This window comes from Cheilinus undulatus, linkage group 4, assembly GCF_018320785.1.
Source record: "Cheilinus undulatus linkage group 4, ASM1832078v1, whole genome shotgun sequence".
Classification (NCBI taxonomy): Eukaryota; Metazoa; Chordata; class Actinopteri; order Labriformes; family Labridae; genus Cheilinus; species Cheilinus undulatus.
Window position 1 is genome coordinate 54,678,853 of NC_054868.1, and position 22,299 is coordinate 54,701,151.

At 39.3% G+C, this 22,299-nt stretch overlaps 1 protein-coding gene across 2 annotated transcripts; it reads left to right on the plus strand.

Moving 5' to 3' along the window:
• The first annotated feature begins 436 nt into the window (after positions 1-436).
• ifngr1 (interferon gamma receptor 1) lies at positions 437-21,236 on the plus strand. 2 transcript variants are annotated; one of them, XM_041786324.1, is made up of 8 exons: positions 437-456; positions 3,626-3,898; positions 9,581-9,698; positions 10,049-10,230; positions 11,570-11,712; positions 13,392-13,557; positions 16,929-17,059; positions 17,140-21,236. In XM_041786324.1, the coding sequence occupies exons 2-8, from the start codon at positions 3,835-3,837 to the stop codon at positions 17,593-17,595; spliced, it is 1,260 nt and encodes a 419-aa protein (XP_041642258.1). In that variant the 5' UTR covers positions 437-456; positions 3,626-3,834; the 3' UTR covers positions 17,596-21,236. The 2 variants fall into 2 exon arrangements, with proteins under 2 accessions (XP_041642258.1, XP_041642259.1); XM_041786325.1 differs by lacking the exon at positions 437-456 and having other exon boundaries at positions 3,603-3,898.
• Positions 21,237-22,299: the final 1,063 nt, after the last annotated feature.

A 22,299-nucleotide genomic window follows, 5' to 3' on the forward strand; every position in this document is an offset into this window, starting at 1 on the left:
ACACGCTTTGTCACAGCAGCTTAAGGCCACCAGTGAAAACAACTGGACAAAAGGCATGTCACAGAAAACAGCCCTGTTCCTCTAATGACACTAAAAACACCAACCAGGGGACAGTTTAAGACCATCGTTTCACTGTTTCTATGCTTTTTTTTGCTCATACAGGAGATTTTTTCTGCTTTGATCACTGGTGTGATCGATTAAAAAGAGACACATATCTCTGAGTATTTCATAAAACCACTAAGAACTCTGATTTACCTTCACAGAGAGCACTAAGATTTCTAACAATGACCCTGGATTTGGTAAATACCCTCACTGATCACTTTATTAGGTACACCTGCTGCTCATTAAACCTAATCCAACCAACCTATCACACGGCAGCAGCCAGTGCATTTAGGCGTGTAGACATGGTCATGACAGTGTCCTACAGACAGAGGTGGACGTCACCATCAGGCAAAGGTAAGGAACCACCAGGGGCCCCGGACTACCAGGGTCCCATGAAGACATACTAACCCCTCCTCCTGCATCAGTCAGTGTCCTGTCTGTGTGGAAGTTAAAGGGCTAACACACTCATTAAAGCATGAAATATGAAGTAAACTTGGTCGTATGGAAGAAAGAGGAAAATTTGGAGTCCAGCAGTGATGGCTAACAGAAACAGGAAGTAGCCCTTTAGTGTGAGGAAAATCACACTAAGGGTGTGAGCTTCCTGCCTTCTCTGTCCAGGTCTGAAAATCTGTGTTTTTCTTCCAATTTTCAGTGTTTAATGAAGGACTGGTTTGAAGCTTCCCTCTATCGCTTTATAGGCGACTGCAGACAAGGCTGGCCATGGGGGGGTGGGGGCTCTCAGGGGCCCAGCCAAACTGGGTTGGTGGGGGGTGGGTGGCCCATAGTAAAGTTAATCTGTGATGATATAAAAAAAAAAAGTACCAAAAATGAGTAAAAACAGCAAAAAAGTGGCAAAAAATATGTTGCAGGACTGGGCTACAAAAAGCAAAGGCATTAAGATAAAAAGAAAGAAAAGAAAAGAGAAAAGTGGCATAAAGGAGCACGTTGGCAATAATGGGCAAAGGTGGCAAAAAGAAGCTGCAGAAATGTGTCAAAAGAGGCAAAAAGGGGTGAAAAGTGGTTAAAAGGTGACAAAAAAGATATCAAAAATGGCAGAAAAGTTGCGAAAATTAGCAAAAACATTAAAAATGTGGCTACAGTTTGTTGCAGAAGTTGGCAACCAAAGACAAAGGCATCAAGATAAAAAAGAAAGAAAACAAAACAAAAAAAAAAAAAGAAAAAACTGGCAAAAATGGGCAAAAGGTGATAAAAAGTGGTAAAAAGTTTTTGCAGAAATTGTCAACCAAAGACAAAGGCAGTAAAGAAAGTGGCATAAGTGAGCAAAAATTGGCAAAAACTGTGCAGAAATGGCCCACAGAGTTGTTTAACAGTGGCAAAAATGTGCAAAAAAGGCTGAAAAAGTGGCAAATTTGGTGGAAAAAGGGCAAAAAAATGGGCAAAAATGGCAGAAACAGACTTTAATGGAGAAATAAATTGCAAAAATATGTTTAGAAGGAGGCTAGAAACTACAAATATGGGCAAAAAGTGGCAACAAAGGGCAGAGTGCTTTTAAAGGAAGGAGGCAGAACCTGGATAAAAGTGGCATAAAGAAGTTTTAATGATGGACTGGAGAAGTGGTGGACCGGGTTAAAGATCAGCATGAATGAATCATTTCTGCTGACTGTATCTGAGGCTGTTGGTACTGAGAATCTCTGCCAGGCCTCTTTCTAAAAGTTGTTTAGATTATAAAAAGGAGAACGAGTAAAACTCCACACAGAATGACTGAATAGTGAACCGCTTCCTGCTGTGAGCGCTGACTCCTGAAATAAAAACATAAAACATGGAAGTTAAATGGTAATAAAAAAAGATATAACAGTTTAAGGTCACCTGTCAAACCAAATGAAGTGTACTTCAGGGTTTGACCTGAAGGTAGCGCTAAACACATGCTTTTTACATGACTCACCTGTGAGGAACTCAAAACACCTGACGACCGGATATTCAGGGATTTTATACATTGTTTCAAAATAAAAGACTCAACACTCTTAAGGCAATTATAAAGGTATCTGTCATTATATTTAGTGTTATCCTTTTATATTTACACATAGGATTATTTTAATACCAATAAAGACTGAGAAATATGAACCAAAAATGTTAGTTTAGAAGTTTTAGCTAGATGGAAATAAACAGAATAAATGTTTTTAAATTTCTTCTGTAGAAACCAAACAGTCTCCACAATATCAGAACTTTGAACATTTAGATGATTCTGGTAAAAATCAGACATGAAAACCTGTTTGATACTGAGATGATAGAGGAATTCTGGCTTTTTTCTGAAACAGCTGGCTCATTTTTATAATCTCAGAAATCTGTCATTAAATTTCAAATTCTATCCTTAATCTCAGAATTCTTTCTTTGATCTAAGAATCTTGACTTTAATCCTAGAATTCTTTCTTTGATCTAAGAATCTTGACTTTAATCCTAGAATTCTTTCTTTGATCTAAGAATCCTGACTTTAATCCTAGAATTCTTTCTTTGATCTAAGAATCCTGACTTTAATCCTAGAATTCTTTCTTTGATCTAAGAATCCTGACTTTAATCCTAGAATTCTTTCTTTGATCTGAGAATACTGACTTTAATCCTAGAATTCTTTCTTTGATCTAAGAATCCTGACTTTAATCCTAGAATTCTTTCTTTGATCTAAGAAACCTGACTTTAATCCTAGAATTCTTTCTTTGATCTAAGAATCCTGACTTTAATCCTAGAATTCTTTCTTTGATCTCAGAATCCTGACTTTAATCCTGGAATTCTTTCTTTGATCTAAGAATCCTGACTTTAATCCTAGAATTCTTTCTTTGATCTAAGAAACCTGACTTTAATCCTAGAATTCTTTCTTTGATCTAAGAATACTGACTTTAATCCTAGAATTCTTTCTTTGATCTAAGAATACTGACTTTAATCCTAGAATTCTTTCTTTGATCTCAGAATCCTGACTTTAATCCTAGAATTCTTTCTTTGATCTCAGAATCCTGACTTTAATCCTAGAATTCTTTCTTTGATCTAAGAAACCTGACTTTAATCCTAGAATTCTTTCTTTGATCTAAGAATACTGACTTTAATCCTAGAATTCTTTCTTTGATCTAAGAATACTGACTTTAATCCTAGAATTCTTTCTTTGATCTAAGAATACTGACTTTAATCCTAGAATTCTTTCTTTGATCTAAGAATACTGACTTTAATCCTAGAATTCTTTCTTTGATCTAAGAATACTGACTTTAATCCTAGAATTCTTTCTTTGATTTCAGAATCCTGACTTTAATCTCGGAATTCTTTCTTTGATCTCAGAATTCGGTCTTTGATCTAAGAATTCTGAATTTGACCTCAGAATTCCTTCAGAATCCCATTCCCTGAATTCTCGTCTATGTTTTCATGATACACCTCCACATTTCTGTATGTTGTTTCATGTTCGGCTTTGTCTCATCCTTTATTTTGAAAACTAAAATGGGCGCTATCGTCAGCGTATCCGCTGACGTCACGAAGGTGTTTAACTCAGGTGTTGACTCACTCAAGCATTTCCCAAATCACCCAGGGTCATGAAAGAAGGATGTGAATCAGGGTTTTCCTGGGACCTGAATGAGGAACTTGTGAACTTCCCCTCGCTCTGAGTCTGTGTGGAGGATTCTCGGTCTGACAGGGGTTCTGATGAGTTCCTCTGGGTTCAGCTCTTTGTCGTGTGGCTCCTCCGTGCTCACAGGGAAGGAGGATTTCTGAGGATCTGTGGACCCTGAGGCCTCAGTCATGCCTCTGGACGGTGCGTTCACGGCCCTCCTCGTCCTGATCGGCGGAGTTTCTGCTGGCATCGGTGAGTGGCTAGTCTTCACTATTAGACTTTAAACCGGGCTAGTGGGGCCCTGTTACGGCCTCAGTAAATATATGAGCTTCTACAGGATATATTAACTATTCTCCATAATGTAAGAAAGATTAAAATCAAATACAAAGGTTTAGATTTATTTAGTAGTTCAGGATTACTGGGAAACTTTGAATCTATTCCGTTTCTGTCCGTGAATTTAAAGAATAATCAAACCGAGCTGGAACACATCAGATGTTTCTGTTCCAGAGGAAACCAGGATTGATCCTGTTCATGAGATAAGCTTAAATGTTGATTTACACATTTTCACAGGAATTTAAGGTCATTTCTCTGAAACTTTAGGGAATTTCTTTGGGATTTTTCCAGTATATTCACGGAGGTTTGGGGGATATGTTTCCTTATTTTTTGGGGGTTCTGTGGAAAATCTGGGGGGAATTTGGTTTGGAATTTTTGGGGTATTTTCATTGAAATTTGGGTAAATGAATTGTCGTTTTTGGGGGGTTTAATTTGAGGTGCTTTGAAATGTTAAAGAATTTTTATGGAAATTTCAGGAGTTTTCTCTCATTTCATGGAATTTGGGGAAATGATTCTGTAGTGGTGAGTTTTTCGTGTCAGTTAACAAACAAACTCAAAATCAGAGCGACCACTGTGGGGTAGTGGATCTTCTGCAGGACCAAAAATTTCAATGTCCATGCAAAAACAGAGCTTTTTAGGCGTTTATTTGTTTAGTTAAACCTTTTCGGGGTTTAAGAAGTAGTCACAGACTCTGTATCTCCTCTCTGGGTCCCGCTGCTTCATCCTGACTTGTTCCTCTCTAAATCTCAGAGCTGACTCATAATTTTTCAGAATTCCATCATGGCCGCCGTCTCTGCCTCTGCTGGGAACACCAGTGTGGTGTAATTCCTGTGTAGACATTAGGAACTATTAAAGGTCTTAAAATAGAGGAATTCTTTCAGTTCCCGCTCCTCATTGAGGGTTCTTGGTCTCATTTCCTTTCACTGATCATTTTCAGACAGTGACTGCTCCTCAGCTCGCCAGCTCTCAGTGAAGAAGTCTCTAGAAACCTCTGCCCTTCCACACCTGAGGGTCAGAAAGCAAAGATCTCTGTGTTTACAGCCTCCTTTAGGAAATAAAAGTAAGGCAGATAAGGCTGCTGCAGATCAGATGAGCTTCATTCCTCCAATGACCGCTGAGTAACACCTGATCACACGATCAAACCTGCAGCTCTGGTTAGACTCCAGCTCTGCCGTCAGGGATGGACCGTAGTTTGGGTCAAAATTCTGAAGATTTGACTTTTGAATGAAAAAAGTTGAACTCTGGACGTGAAACTCTCCTGTTTAAAAAGCTCGTGAGGACGTGCCGTGTTGTCTGACAGGTGGGCGTGTACGCTTCATGGAGGGAGAATAAAATCAGAGAAAGTTAATCTGAGCCTGGGTCCTGATGTACCTCAGTCTGAAACAATGCTTCAGCTCCCCAGGCATAAACCATCCTCACTGCCTTCTGTAAGACTGGAAACAGTCTGAGAAAGGATTGAATGAAACTCCTGCAGAGACACACGCTCACCAGCAAATGTGAGCATTAAGTGGTTTTAAAACAGCTGACAGAAATACAGCATACACCTCTGCTTCATCCTGAAGAACAGTAAGTTCAGTCAGAGACAGAGGGGTGACGGTCTGGCTGTGGTCTTCTGTTCAGGGCTTCATTTTAAAGGTTCAGGGCTCACAGTTGGCCCATGGGGCCCTCAGAAACCACCACAACTGTGCAGTTGTTTATGTTGCCAATATTCCAGGCTGATAAATGAGTTACTGCTGATCTGTTCAGCTGTAACTTTGAGCTGAAGTTCCAGTTTGTACTGATAATATCTGCTGATACTAGCGTCATGATGATAATAGAGTTTAAAACACAAACTGAGGCCAGGTGAGCTCCTGGGGTTGAAGTTTACATTTTTGCACTCAAAGAAAAGTGTTTTTTCTTTCCTTCAGACGCTTTAGGAACTGTCTGAGGCTGGGCTATTAGATTACAAACTCACCTGGGCCAAATTTTAAAATCAAGAAATGTAGCTGGGCCAGACATGTGTGGCGCTCAGTAGCTGGTAATGTCAAATTTCAGACCAATCTGATGAACAATATGCACTTTTTATTCATAGTCTCCCTTTTAAATTTGGCAACACAACAAATGCACATGAAAAGTGCATAAAACCTAACAACAGAGCTGCATTTGAACGTATCCTGAGGTAGTAGACATGTTTTTTCACTTGAATAAAAATAAACAGAATGAAAAAATTAAATGAAGTTCTGTAAATAATAATTTTGGCCACATCTTACCCTGGTATATCTGTGCATAAAGACTAAATCTGCACAGCTGTAGCTACAGTTGAAAAGGACTGTAGCTCGGTATCTAGGGGCTACTTCTGTCTGCATCACTAGCCAGGGGCGTAGCGGGGGGGGGGGGGTACAGATTCCCTGGGCCCACAGTAGGAAGGGGTCCTATAGATGCCTGTATGGAAGCCCAATTGGGTCAAATAAAAAGAAAAAAATGTGAAAGTACAGCAATTCTTGAAAAAAACTTCTAAGTCATAATTATGAAATAAAAGTTCATAATTATAAGAAAAAAATAAGTCATGATGATGAGATAAAAAGTCATAATTATAGGAAAAAGGTAATAATTAATAAAGTCAAGATTACGGATTAAAAAGTCAAAATTATGACATAAAAAGTTATAATTGACGAAATGAATGTATGTCACAATTTCGACTATGTATCTTTTAATAATTTTTTTTATCTCATAATTTTAAATTGTAATCTTATAATTATGACTTTGGATTTCTTTTTTTTAAATTTCCTTACTTCCACATTTTTCTTTTTTAAGTGGCAGAAATGGGCTCCCATATGCCTGCAATGAAAAGTGTGTTTTTATTTAATTTTTCTTAATAATTAGTGTCATTATTGTATCAGAAGTGACTAAATGAATCAGTCAACAGACTGAAGTTTGTATCAAATAGAGAAAAATACAATTCTGGGGGGGGGCGGGCCTCTCTTAAAAATGTCTGAACAGTGTGGTCCAGCACTACAAAATAACGCAAGTACATTTAATTTAGCCATAGTAAAAACGTTTCTCATACATTGGGATATCATGGTTTTAAAAAAAACATCCAAATGCATATATTTGTGAAAATGACGCAACATTTGTTGCTTGGCTAACTGGCTAAGGGGAGCCCTGTGTAGTATTCTTTCTAGGGGCCCTAAATCCCTAGCCACGGCCCTGCTGTCACTAGCCCAACTCAAAACAACACAGTGCATTGTGCTGAGGTAAACTGGAGTTTTGCAGTTTCTAAATCCAGCCGATGATGATGATGATGAAGACAGGAGTTTGACTGTGGTCCTGTTCAAGCTTCCTGTCTGTTCGATGAGTTTCTGCTGAATACCAGTCCTCATGCTGGACTACAGTCAGGTCATGTGTGGTGTTTTTTTTAACTTACAGTAAGTAGTATTTGGGGTTTCCTGGACGTGCTGTCAAACTTTAATCCCCATTTTAAAGAGGATTTGACTCGTGCTGATATCTGAAGATTAAAACCTGGTGATACGGGAGGGAAACCAAAGAGAGGAGAGCTGGAATGCTGCAGAGCCACCACAGCAGTACTACATGCACTACTTCCTTATTGCTGTCACAAATATCAGCTGATATTTCTCTGAACAAAGGCTGAAGCACTGAAGACGGGATCGTCCAGGTCAAAGTATGTTCACCACTCCCTTTGGGAGAATGGTAGCTGATAAATGTGCGTCATGTTTGCTCTGCCAGCGTTGAAATGTTTGTTAGAACGGGTGCCAAAAGTGTCCAAATGTTTAATGCTTGAAAAATACGCTAAAGTGATCCAGATCCTTGACAGTATTTGAACCAAAGCTGCTGTGAGTGACCCTGTCTAAATGTTCTGGTCCAAAACAGAGCCAGCATTGTTGAGTCATTTAGAGAGACTGCAGGAGTTTGGTTTCAGATTTTAGTCTTTAAATCTAGAAATGATCTGATCTAGGCTGAGGTCTTCAGTTCTAATCATCACTAAACTCAGACTAGTGATGTCACTGACAGTTAGAGGTTGTTTTCAATCACATGATCCTGACTTACAAACATCAGATGTGGAGCAGGAAGTGAAGAACAGCGGTTCTGAATAAAGCTCTAGGTGGCGCTGCACACTGCAGTTATCATCACATTTCTACGTCCATCAGCTAAGATCCACACACTCTACAAAAACAGGATTTTATTTAGCACAGGTGGACTGGTTTACCTGCAGAGGAGGGGATCCAGATCACTAATGACTTAGTCCTGCAGACCTCCTACCATAGGTCTAGACCAATGACCAATGAAGGGGAGACCAGAGTCTAGAGGAGTCTAGGACTGAGACCAGAGTCTAGAAGAGTCTAGAACTGAGACCAGGGTCTAGAGGAGTCTAGGACTGAGACCAGAGTCTAGAAGAGTCTAGAACTGAGACCAGAGTCTAGAAGAGTCTAGAACTGAGACCAGGGTCTAGAGGAGTCTAGGACTGAGACCAGGGTCTAGAGGAGTCTAGGACTGAGCTAAGAGGCTAGCTGAGACTCTTTAACAGCTTTTCTCCCTCATTTTGTCATAAACATACTTTTAATGGAAAAACTCATGTACTGTAAAGGGGAGAAACCTTGTGGCGTAGAGGTAAGACTGGAATGACAACTGGCAGCGTCTGCTGGCCTGCAGGAAAAGCAGCGATAAAATGATTTATTTTTTTAAAAATGACATCATCTTCATTGGCAGAGGATGGAATGTTTTATTAAGTGTGAAGGATGACATCATCTTCAAAGGCAGAGGATTGAATGTTTTATAAACCTGAAAGGGTAACATCATCTTCAGAGGCAGAGGATGGAATGTTTCATTAACTTTAAAGGATGAAATCATCTTCATAGGCTAGGATTGGATAATTTTTAAACTTTAAAGGACAACATCATCTTCATAGGCAAGGATAGAATGTTTTACAAACTTTAAAAGATGATGTCATCTTCATGAGCAAGGATGAAATGTTTAATTAACTTCAAAGGATGACATCATCTCCAAAGGAAAGGTTGGAATGTCTAACATCACATCCATCACATTTGTCTAAATGTGTCATAACTTTTGGGACGATAAATCAGATCATTAACGTTTCTTTTTCATAAAAAGCATAAAAATGTTGGCGTTGTGATAGAGCTTCTCTGTTGAAATGACCTTTTGACCTCATCTGGAGTTCCTTGCTGTGACGTGAAAATTTATGTGTTAGCTTGATGCTAACACATTGAAAATTACCTATACATTCTAATCAGTTTAGCATATGTTACAGTCATTGAAACTCAAGATGATTCATTTCACTTTAATAATTCTGCTTTCACAGCATTCAAGGTCTTCTTATAAGGTTCCTTTCCAGCATGTCATTCCCCACTCTCTCCAGTTTCCAACATTATCTTCCTTCATATTTCTTTAGTTAAAAACCCAGCACTCCCAAAAATAAATCCCACTAGTAACAGGATTTAGCTGATTTTTGATTGGTCGCTGACCTTTATTTCATTTGAAATAAAACATTGTGTACCAGTTGTTTTATTTATAACTGGAAAGTGTGAAAAGTGTGTGTGGTTTACTGAACCACAGGTTTGTTAAATCTCTGTGTTCTTTTCTTTGCAGTTCCTCCTCCGACAGGCTTGACTGTGAGCTGTGAAAACTTGAACGTGACGGCGCGATGGAGATACCTCAGACAGGACCCCAACACCCGGTTCAGGCTGCACATCAGCGGGGATGCTTGGTACGACTCAGCTACTGTACTCTAAAATAAAGAAAGACAGTCGTACTTTTCCTCTGGTAAACCCACAGGAAGTTAACTCTGCCACCAGAAAAATAACAGGAAATGACATCAAGAGTGGCAGGAAATGATGGGTAGTGTTGTTCCTGACTTTATTTCTGCTGAATGTTGAACTGTTGATTCTCAGGTCATGAAGGAGAACATGAGGTCAAGGTCACTGGGTCTCATCTTCATCCTTCACTCATATCCCACAGCAGAAACCTATTTATGCTATCCTCTAATTTCAAAGAATCAACAGATAATTTCCAAAGAAAGCATGGGGTCAGAATTTGTTGTTTTGCTTCATAATCCAGGGATTATACGAACGAAACCAGCGATCACCACTATGACCTGACTCCCTTCGTCTGGAAGTCTGAAGAGCATTACATGGGAGTCCATTCAGTGAATGTGACAGCCATACTGGGAGAAAACCAGTCCCGACCAGTAGCGTCTGGCACCTTCACCTTTAACGATCTCCGGACGGCTAATATCAAATGTAAGGAAATATAATTTCACTAAAATACATCAGATCTGCTTCCAGTTAGAGGAGGACGACTGATTTATTGGTAAAAGTGACTCAGTCTCCTGACTGTTTATCAATCTGTGCACAATTTATCCTGTTTTTTCTGATGAAATATTTATTTACCTGCTTGTGCTTTTACTATATTTACAGTGCTTAACAAATGTATTAGACCAGCTGTCATATCTGTCTCAGAGACCATCCAGCATCATGAAGTGCTTTAATGCGGACTCTTTCATTTTTACTAAGCTCTCCATTTTTTACCATTTTGAACAGGAATGAGGAATTTCAAACTGAATTCACCCAAATTTGAGCCGGCTCACTGGGCTTCTCTGAGATGTCAGAAATAAATCAACCATAACATTCAACCACTAAAACTCATTTTTCTGTTCAGGAATGACAGTAAATAACTATAATTTGACATATTAATCAAGAAATATTAATGTGCTTTACCTTTTTTTTCAGGTTTTTTTTGTAAATCAGTAAATTTAAAAATTCATGGATAACAATAATAATTCTGTTTTAGCATTAAAAATATCATTTGGGTTAAAGAGGTTCTACATATTGGTGGATTAACCATTGCAGAAACATCAAAAATGATTTCGGTAATTACCAATGCTGTTAATTTAGGGCAGCTGTGGCATAAACCTGACTTTGGTCAGGGTTAGGGTGGTCTAATACATTTGTTAAGCACTGTATATATAGTCATGGACCAAAGTATTGGCACCTCTGTAATTTTTCCAGAAAATACACAATTTCTCCCAGAAATTGTTTCAATTACAAATGTTTTTGGTATAGACATGTTCATTTCCTTTATGTGCATTTGAACAACACAAAAAAAACAGAAGAAAAAAAGCCAAAATTAACAGACTCTTACTCAAAACTCATAAAATTGGACCGGACAAAATTGTTGGCACCCTCAACTTAATATTTGGTTGCATGGCAACATGGCTTCCTCTAACCATCAACAAGCTTCTTACACCTCTCTACTGGAATTTTGGACCACTCTTCTTTTGCTCCAGGTCTCTCAGATTTGAAGGGGGCCTTCTTTCAGCAGCAGTTTTGAGATCTCTCTATAGGTGTTTATTTTTGTGAGCTGTAATCATGACAATTAAAACAAAGCCTTTGTATGAGATGAATCTAGAATCTCTGAAAGTTTCACTTTTGAAAACTTAACTTTTACATGATGTTGTAATTTTTTAGATGCAGCTGTAAAAAGAGTCTGACTCACTCCTATAAACCAAATCTGTAATCAATAAAGTGGCCTTATCTCCCTAAGATTCCTGTGAAGTTACCTGTTCCTCTGTCCTCTCAGGTCAGTTGGCGTTCCCTCCTGTGGACCTGAAAGTGGACGACCTAGAAGCCACTGTGACTTTTACAAATCCTTTCCACTTCTACCCAGAGCTGAAGCTGGTCAAGAAGCCCTATTTTGAATTTTGGGTCACCACTGTGAATGGTGTAAGTACAACAAACACCCCATTTAGACAACGCATTAACACAGATTTATGTCAGTTAGGGGAATACAGATCCAGCATGGTAATCCTGAATACATGGATCAAAGTGATGATATCTGACAGCTGATCTGGTCTGGTATGTCCTCATCTGACTGGATTGGTTGTGTAGAAACAAGGACTGACATGCATTGCTAGTACATGCATGATTAACAAAGAGCATGGCTTTATTTATGTCCATATAGCCTCGATCAGAGTGATGGGGACTGTGGGTCTTTTCAGGGATCTGGATTCTTTGTCTCATATCAGTAAGAGCCGCTCTTTCAGCTCCAAAACAGCTCTGCATTTGGTACCAGTTTGGCTTTTAATAAAATTAAGACAATTACAAAAAAAAAATATATATATACAGAATCTCAGGTGGGAGCCAGATTTTAGAATGATTCGTCCATGAAAGACACATTATGACTCGCTCCCTTTAAGCTGGGTCGTAATTTCAGTTTCATAATTTAAACACAGTCTTTCCCTGATGTTGACTGGTCTTTGTCGGCAACTTTTGGAAAAGTGGATGGACCCACTACAAGGAAAAAAATAGATTTAAAACAAAAACAGAGTTCCACCAACATTCCATCCTCTGCCTTTCAAGATGATGTCATCCTTTAGATCCTTTGATTGGCTTTAAAAAGATGATGCCTTCCTTAAATGCTTATAAAACATTCCATCCTTGTCTTTGAAGATGATAAGATCTCCTAATCCTTTGGTAGGCTTTGGAAAGATGAAACATAAAATATTCAATCCTTGTTATCTTTAATCCTTTGAAAGATTTTAAGATAAGATGCAATCTTTAAAACATACAGTATAAAAGCATTCCATTCTTTGAAAATCATCTTTGAATCCTTTGATGTATTGTTGAAATATGATGTCATCCTTTAAAGCCCATAAAACACTCCATCCTTGCCTTGAAGAATGATGCCATCTTTTTAAGTTTTCAATAGACTTTAAAAATATATCATCCTTTAAGGCCTATCAAACATTCCATCCTTGCCTTTGAAGATTTCTTTGAATCTTTTGATGTATTGTTGAAATATGATATCATCCTTTAAAGCCTATGAAACATTCCATCCTTGCCTTGGAGAATGATGCCATCTTTTTAAGTTTTCAGTAGACTTTAGAAATATATCATCCTTTAAGGTCTATAAAAAATTCCATCCTTGCCTTGGAAATGATATCTTTGAATTCTTTGATATATTTCAGAACTATGATGTCATCCTTTTTAAGCCTATAAAACATTCCATCCTTGCCTTGGAGGAGGATTTCATCCTTTTAAGTCTTTGATAGACTTTAGAAGTATATCATCCTTTGAGGCCTATAAAACATTCCATCCTTTCCCTTTACATGCATGCCAGTTTAGGCTCCCAGTCATGATTCCAGTCTAACCAGGGCCCTAAAAGGTTTTTAGCTCACTAGAGCATCAGTGTGTCCTTTAAAGCCTCATAATGTCATCATGAGGGAGAAAAGCGGTTAAAGAGGCACTGCTAGCCTGTAAGCTTTTGTCCTCATTCATTCTTATTACCATGTAGGGGTACTGAGAGAGCCACAGCGATGATGAATTTGCTGTTGATGTTGTATTAAAGGAAATAAGCCCTAAGAGGTGATTTTGATGTTTTTTCAATGTTCTGTGACTTTTAGGAAAAGCGAGGAGAATGCTTGGAGCGTCAGAAAACCTGCCTACTCGGCTTCTTGCTTCCTGAGGATGAGGATCAGTGCGTTACTCTGAAGGGGCGGTTGTACAATGGGATAGTTCACTTCTTGGTGTTCAATGAGACAGGCTCCATCTGTCTTGATACGCCAGCTGGTAAGTCTGAACAGGACGGTCTGTTTAAGGCTTTATTTATAACATAAAAATGTGTCTAAGAATCTTTATTTTATTTAGTATTTCTCCAGTCATCAGACGTGGACCTAACCAGAAACCATTCATGATTATTCTCTTAAAGCTGCTTGGCTTCATCTCAGATCACAGGGCGCTGATGTTTGTCCTCGCCTCGTTATATCAGCCTGTCTGTGCCATTGTTTTATGGTGTTGGCTCCAACATAACTGCTTTCTTTAGACTGAACTATTGTTACTGATTGATTTGGATATTTAGCTGGACTACATCCTTCTCTCATAATGCAAACATCCAGAAAAAATAGATTTATTGATAAGCTGTGTGGCAGTACGCTGCTTTTTAGCTATTTCTTGCTGATATTATTTTCACACAGATTATATTATACATTCCTAGTGAAGATAAAAACAACTGTTCTTTATGTACATATATACAGTTGAAACCAGAAGTTTACATACACTGTATAAAAAGGCACATAAACTTTTTTTTCTCACCATCTAACATCAAATCAGATTAAACTTTTCCTGTTTTTGGTCAATTAGGATTACCAAAATTATTTCTACTTTCTAAATGCCAGAATAATGAGAGAGATCATTTTTTAGACAATTTTTTATTATTTTCTTCAAAGTCAGAAGTTTACATACACTAAGATTACTATGCCTTTAAATGATTTGGGAAAGCCCAGATGATGATGTCATGTCTTTGGAAGCCTCTGATAGGTTTATTGACAACATTTGAGTGAATTAGAGGCGCACCTGTGGATGTATTTTAAGGCACACCTGAAACACACTGCTTCTTTGTGTAACATCATGGGAAAATCAAAAGAAATCAGCCAAGATATCAGGAAGAGAACTGTGGACTTGCACAAGTCTGGTTCATCCTTGGGTGCAATTTCCAGATGCCTGAAGGTGCCACGTTCATCTGTTCAAACAATTATACGCAAGTATAAACACCATGGGAATGTCCAGCCATCATACCGCTCAGGAAGGAGACGGGTTCTGTGTCCCAGAGATGAACGTGCTTTGGTCCGAAAAGTGCATCTCAACCCAAGAACAAAAGCAAAAGACCTTGTGAAGATGCTGGCTGGAGCTGGTGAGAGTGTGTCATTGTCAACAGTCAAACGAGTCCTGTACCCACATGGGCTGAAAGGCCACTCTCCCAGGAAGAAGCCATTACTCCAAAAGAAACATAAAAAAGCCAGGTTACAGTTTGCAAATGCACACAGGGACAAAGACCTTAATTTTTGGAGACATGTTCTGTGGTCTGATGAAACTAAAATTGAACTTTTTGGCCATAATGACCATCGTTACATTTGGAGAAAAAAGGGGGAAGCTTGCAAGCCTGAGAACACCATCCCAACTGTGAAACATGGGGGTGGCAGCATCATGTTGTGGGGTTGTTTTGCTGCAGGAGGGACTGGTGCACTTCACAAAATAGATGGCATCATGAGGAAAGAACATTATGTGGAAATACTGAAGCAACATCTCAAGACATCAGCCAAGAAGTTAAAGCTTGGGCGCAAATGGGTTTTCCAAATGGACAATGACCCTAGGCATACTGCCAAACTGGTTACAAAGTGGCTTAAGGATAACAAAGTCAATGTTTTGGAGTGGCCATCACAAAGCCCTGATCTCAATCCCACTGAAAATTTATGGGCAGAGCTGAAAAGGCATGTGTGAGCAAGGTGGCCTACAAACTTGGCTAGTTACACCAGTTCTGCCAGGAGGAATGGGCCAAAATTCCTGCAAACTATTGTGAGAAGCTTGTGGAAGCATATCCAAAACATTTGACCCAAGTCATACAGTTTAAAGACAATGCTACCAAATACTAATGACATGTATGTAAACTTCTGACTCTCAAGAATATAATAAAAAATTGTCTAAAAAATGATCTCTCTCATTATTCTGGCATTTAGCAAATAGAAATAATTTTGGTAATCCTAATTGACCAAAAGAAGGAAAAGTTTAATCTGATTTAATGTTAGACGGTGAGAAAGAAAAGTTTATGTGCCTTTTTATATAGTGTATGTAAACTTCTGGTTTCAACTGTATATAACCTTAAAAATATGATCCACGTTATCGCTCTAGTTTGTAAAGGCTGATGACAACACATCCTCTGCATGCTTAGCATTTATGCTGTTGACCTCCAGGCCACAGGCCAGTGTCACTCAAGCCTGCCCAACCAAAGAGCCAAACTGTTGAAAAATATCTTTGCAAGAGCTGCAATTTAAGTGGTGAAAATGGCAAAAAATGGGTTAAAATGGCAATGAAAATAAGTTAAAGGTGGCAAAAAAAATGGCCAAAGATGGGCAAAAGTGGCAAAAATGGATAAAGTGGCAACAGAAATAAGTTAGAGGTGGCAAAACATGGCAAAAATAGTCAAAAAGTGGCAAAAATGTAGCAAAAAAATGGAAAAAGCAGCAAAAGGAAGGTAAAAAATGGGAAAAAGTGGCACTTAATGACAATTAAGGGGAAAAAATTGTAAATAGCAAAAAGCAGGATAAAAGTAGCAAAAAGAAGTGGTAAAAATGTAGCAAAAAAATTGGAATAAAAGGCAAAGGAAGTGCAATGGGAATAAAATGGCATTTAATTGTTGTTAAAGGGAAAAACTGCAAATAGCAAAAAGCAGGATAAAAGTGGCAAAAACTGGATAATAGTGGCCAAAAGAAGTGGCAAAAAAAGGGCTAAAAGTGTGAGAAACAAACTGATTAATGCAACCTGCAATGGACAATTTCTGAGGTCGAAGTTTTTCTTTTTTGCTGGGGGATAATTTTTCAAATTAAGACATAAAAGAGCCAAAAATCATCACAAAAGAGCCACATGTGGCTCAAGAGCCACACGTTAAGTATCACTGCCATAGGCCATCAGGAAGGCCATAGAGCATGCTGCAAAACTACATCCCACTTTGTGCTTTTCAAAACAAAAGCCCAGTTCTTGTGGAGACACTCCTCATGTGTATGTAGAACCCTTTTATTCTGAAATTTTCCCTGCTCAGTTCTACAGTGAAGTCAAGCCGCCTGCAGGGAGGTTTATTAAAGTAAAACAGAGGAAAAGCAGAGCTGTGACAGCAGGGAGGCACAGCTAGCACGCCACTAACACGTCTGGTATGAAAGCCGTGAGCCAGAGCTGACATGAGCCTCAACCATCACACAGGTGTCACGCAGCCATCACACAGCTATCACGCAGCCGTCACGCAGCCGTCACGCAGCCGTCACGCAGCCGTCACGCAGCCGTCACGCAGCCGTCAGGCTTTAAAGATGGCAGAGCTGCTCTGTGAAAACATGCTGATATCTCCAGGAAATGTTGCAGGCATTAGTCCATATTTATTTGTGTTTTAATTGCAGATTTCCATGGGATCCTGCTCATCTTTCTGCTGTTGGGGGTTTTCATCGTAGTCAGCGTAATAACAGCGTGCATCTGTCTCACAAAGTCCTGGACATTTAAGAAGGAAGAACCAGGTCTGCCAACGTCGCTGGTAAGCGAATCTTAAACCATCAGATTCTAACTAGAATATTCCCCATCAGCTGGTTTGAAGCTCTCTGTCTCTTCTCTCAGAATCCTCCCGCAGACTTGAAAAAGCAGTTCTTCACCCAGAAGGAAGAGGACTACAGCGCTGTCGTGCTGATTGAAAACACACCGATGAAGAGCTCGTCGATGAGCTCCGAGGATGGCGGGCTGCCGGCCAGTGGAGACGAATCTGAAGCCGAGGGTCTTCTAGGATCAGTCGGACCTTACGCAGACGGAAATTGTTTAGAAAACAGCGACCAGCAGCTGGAGCCAGGAGACAGCAGGGAGGACAACTCAGGAGATGACTCGGTGAAAACGGAGATTATTCTGATCGATGTGGAGGAGGGGGGAGAAGAAGACAAGAGGGAGGAGAAGGAAGAGAAGGAGAACGTGGACTGGTTATGGGAGGGTGAGGGCAGGGAGGAGGAGGAGGAGGAGGAGGAGGAGACGGAGAGATCACCCTATGACTCCCCTCACAATCTGCCAATATACCAGAAAAGATGAGACGATGTTTTAGAGACCATGTATGGGTTAAACGTTTGGTAAAGGCGGAGTTAAGCTCAGGTAATCCAGGACCTACAATGAGGACACTCAGGGAGGCCGTGCCTCACTCAAAAATCTCTGGACAGGAAGTCTGAGTGATTCTATAGAAACCATTGACTATAAGACATGGACGTAGTCTCAGTTACACCACCCATGGGTTTCTTTAGAGGAGTTCAGGAGATTTTTACTCAAATTCAGCAAGTTTTTAAAAGTTTTGATTATTTTTGTAAACTTAAGCCTTTATGGTTTCTATGAGTCTGGGGGATGGGGACGATCCTGTCTCCGGATGTGTCTTGAAGTTAAGTTCTGTTTACGTTTGTGCCAACTGGCCACACCGGGACAAAAACAAGCTTCTTTGAGTCCTGAAAGTAGTGACACATTTGGGTAAAAGGTTTCAAATCTGGCAGAAACGCTGGAAGACACAGATTAAAAAGCTCTGTTTAAAGTCTGGAGGGGCGGAGTCAGATAATGTCTGTTTCCACCAAGCGGTCTGGTTTGGTTCAGTCCAGTTTTCACAGTGAATCATGATCTTTCTTGTGTTTCCACAACTGATGTCAGTCCAGTCTCACTCAAACCCATCTCTTTAGAAACTAGATCGTTTGACTCAGCTCAGTCATAAAAGCCGGTCTTTAGGCTCTTAAACAGCTTCTTTTAGCAGCAGTTTGGCTTTTTAAATGTGGATTAAATGGAAGAGTGAAAAATGGCTCTCAATCAGGAGCCAGCGCCTGTCATTCACATTAAAGAGCTGACTTGTAGTTGTAGACTTGTTGTTCATGAATGACACAGTATTCGTTTCAGACGCATATGAACGTCTTCCCTTATGTTCGCGGTTCTTTGTTGGCAATTTTTGGAGACGTGGGTGGAGCAGCGAGGGAGCAGTAAAAGTGAATGTTAACGGTTTCTCTTGGCGCTCCTCGTCTTCATCGATAATGATGGTCTGCAGTCTTTGGCGAGCCCAGCTGTTATGTTGACAAATCCAGATCTGCTGCACGCCACCAGTGTAGCCCGACGACCACAGCTTGATCCGTCTCTATGTTAGCATCAAGAGCTACGTTACAGATTCAACCGAGGAAGGCAGGATTCAGTATTGTAACGTAGCAACACTGAATGCCCTGACAACGAGGTTACCACCGCTATTAGCGCTAAATATGCCGACTATGGACACAGGCTGTTAGAGCTGATGATGTAATGATGACGCATAATGTAACAAAAATTTGTAAGGTAACAAAAAGTCATAATGTAACGAAAACTCATATTTTACCAAAATGTAACAAAAACTTGATGTAACAAAAATGTTACAAAAACTCCTAGTGTAACAAAAATGTAACGAAAATTTGTAATGTAACAAAAACTCATGTAACAAAAATGTAACAAAAATTCATAGTGTAAGAAAAATGTAACAAAACTCATGTAACACAAATGTAATGAAAAACTCAAAATGTAGCAACATACCAAGATGTAACCAAATGTTGCCTTTACATTTTGTTACATTATCTACCAGTTGTTACATGGTGAGTTTTGGTAACATCTTTGTTGTTACATCATCAGCTTTTACACATGCCCTGAAACTGTTGTCACTTCCTGTTTGAGTAAAACGCTGTCAGTGTGTGATTAGAGACAGCACTAACCTGCTCTGTACTGTTTTTAAGTGTAGTGTATCAACGTATACTAACAGAAGTGTGAGATTCGAGACGCTGCATGTTAACAGGATGATCTCATCCAAAAACAGGAAACCTGTAGTTGTGTTTTGGCCGTTTGTTTACACCATGATGATGTTTTCTGTGCCTGGAAACAGAAATATGTTCCAGACTGCAAACTTAAAAAAAAAAAAAAAAAATCCCCATTTCTGTTGCCATGTGGACTGAAGGTATTAACAGAGATTTTTTGCACACACTCCCGTCGGTATCCATGTCTGAGTAGTTGGACTACAAAAATGGCGGCCCTCTGAGTTGTGTTTGTGCTGCTGACCCACCTCATCGTCCACACTGATGGTGGTGTGTCGGCCATATTTAATGTTTACACCTCACCGCTCAGTAGGAGGAAGAGGAGGCGAGTATGCATGTTCCATTAGAAGTCACACTGCCAACTAGTGGTCTGGCATTCGTACAGCAGCATTTAGAGTCTGTGGATCACTTCTGGCTAAACTTGAAAAGCGACTCTGTTGTCAGTGGATCACAGCCTCAGCTGCAAAACTGAAGTGTTTTATCAGATGCAGCTCTGCAGATTAACTGTGTGAAAAGCAACTAAACCAAAGAAATAAGCACATGAAATGTTTGTCAGCATTTTTATCAGCTATTTTGTAGGTTGAACCAGGGCATTAACTGTTTTCTGAGACGTCCTTGTTTTTTTATCTTTGTGATATGTTTTACTTCCAGCCTGTGTGTTAAAGCCGGTGCTTTTATTACAGCCTGTATGAATTATTTAGTTTTATTATCAGAGAAACAAGCAAACCAAGCGCTCAGTTAGAATCACTCCTCAGTCTCTGATCGTCTGGTTGTTGTCTGTATTTTTATCTTGTGTTGTTCATTTTATCAGTTTTGGTTCCTTTCTCCCAGGTTTGGAGAAATCATTGACATTTTTCTGCCTCTCTCTTACAACAGATTTAGACATGTTAATTTTTAAAGGTTTTATTAAGACTCAACATGAAGAACATAAAGAAATTGTGAATATATTTTAAATTAAATCAAACAATCTAAAACCCACTTTGAGTAGACCCTACCGATTCTGAGCTCAGCAGTCTTAAGCGCTGAGGACCAGACTCACGCTGACAGCCAACAGAAAGTAGTTTTAGAGAGACTGGTCATAGCGTGGTGTGGATATTCCAGATGAAAGAAGGAAGCACATTTATGCAAAGATGGCACAATGGTTGAGTCTTTTACTTCAGTGTTTCTGGTGATAAATCAGAGGACAATCTCTCAGACCTGTGAGGGAAATCCCACCGAGATATTTGATATTTAAGTGGCCCTAGTCGTTAACAGGTCTAGGAGCTTTGGTTCCTAGTTGTTCCGAGTTTGTCCTGGACTTTCCCCTCCTGGCAGCACACACGTAGGTGTTATAAATACCTTTCACAGGTACAGCTCAGTCTTACCACTCATGCACAATTCCTGCTGTCAGACTAGTAAAACAGGCTGGGAGTGTTTGTCTCATGTTTATGTTCTTTAACACGCAATTGTTGTTGTATGAGGCTGGTTTTGTTTATTTTTTTACAGACAAGAATAAACTGAGGAATGATTGCTGATTTTATCCAGTACACTGATTTATTCAGTCTTTAGACCAGAATGCCTTTGGTTTAGTCCAGTGATAATCAACGTGTGGCTCTTTTATGTGTTAATTTAAAATATGAATCCCCCAGAAAACCTTAAATCATCTACTGCAAGTCACAGTTTGTTTCCCACACTTGTACAGGAGCCTCCAACTGTCAAACTTAATTGTCAACCTTTATTGTCATTATATTTTCTTTGCTGTTTTTTGCAATTTTTTGCCCCTTTTTTCTTTATTCCACCTTCAATCCATGTTTACCTTTGCCCTTACTTGCAATTTTTTTGCCCCTTTCAATCCATTTTTACTGCTTTAAACCCATATTTTGCAACTTCTTTTTCCAACTCTTTGCCCTTTTTGACACTTTTATCCCATTTTCCCCCTTTTTTCACCAGTTTTGCCACTTTTAGCCTGCTTTTTGCAATTTGCATTTTTCCCCTTTTGCTATTAAATGCCACTTTTCTACAATTTTTGCCACGCTTTGCTGATTTTTTTTTTTTTTTTACTTTTTATTTATAGTTTTTTAAATAGAACAAGAGGCAGGTGTGGTAAAACATAACAGTAAAAAAAAAAAAAACAGATAATCATGAGGTCTTGGGTTGGTCCAAACTAGAGGGCAGCAAAACTGCCTCATTCAAATGCGGAGTGCAAAACCTTGTGGTTACGATATACACATATCTATATATGTAAACACATACACTGATATACATATCCGTCCAAACATACAAGCACATGTGGCAGTTATCAAAACACCAGTAAAGCATTAGCTGGCCAAATAAAAGTTCCATTTTTCCCATCGTTTCTCTCCAAGCTCTTTTTAAAGTTGTGTAGAATGAGTCATCTGTTCCAAAATATGCAGCTGTTTTACAATGCTAACAAAGAGACCAGCCGATGGACAATTTTTCTGTAACCAGCACTTTGTAATGGCTTTTTTGCTTGCAACAAGCAAGATTTTTAGAAGATAGGTATCATTACTATTGAGACCATTAGGAAGATGTCTAAGATAGAGGGATGTAAATGTTGTACTGACAGTAAAACCCAAAATTTTTGAAATAATTGCTGCCACCTCCTTCCAGAAAGACTGAATGAGGGGACAAGTCCAAAACACATGGGCGTGGTCAACCTCAGTCTCTCCACAATCCCTCCAGCAGGGAAGCTGGTTGCCTGTTTGCTTGGATCTCTGTTTAGGAGTGAGGAAAAAACGTATCAAGTTCTTCCAACAGAAGTCCCTCCATGTCCAGGAGTTTGTTGAAGATGACCGTGTCTCCCACGCTTTTAGCCACATTTCCTCTGTTATTGTAATGTCCAGTTCTTTTTCCCATCTTTGTTTAACATAATCCGTATTATCATTTTTACAATCAATCATCATTTGTACAATTTACCTATGAGGCCTTTGTTGCTACTGGA

Bases quoted from the DNA above. Each gene is read 5' to 3' on its own strand.
- ifngr1 (XM_041786324.1), top strand. From the start codon at position 3,835: ATGCCTCTGGACGGTGCGTTCACGGCCCTCCTCGTCCTGATCGGCGGA. The intron at 3,899-9,580 runs GTGAGTGGCTAG...TTTTCTTTGCAG, and splicing joins CGGAGTTTCTGCTGGCATCG to TTCCTCCTCCGACAGGCTTG. The intron at 9,699-10,048 runs GTACGACTCAGC...TTCATAATCCAG, and splicing joins CACATCAGCGGGGATGCTTG to GGATTATACGAACGAAACCA.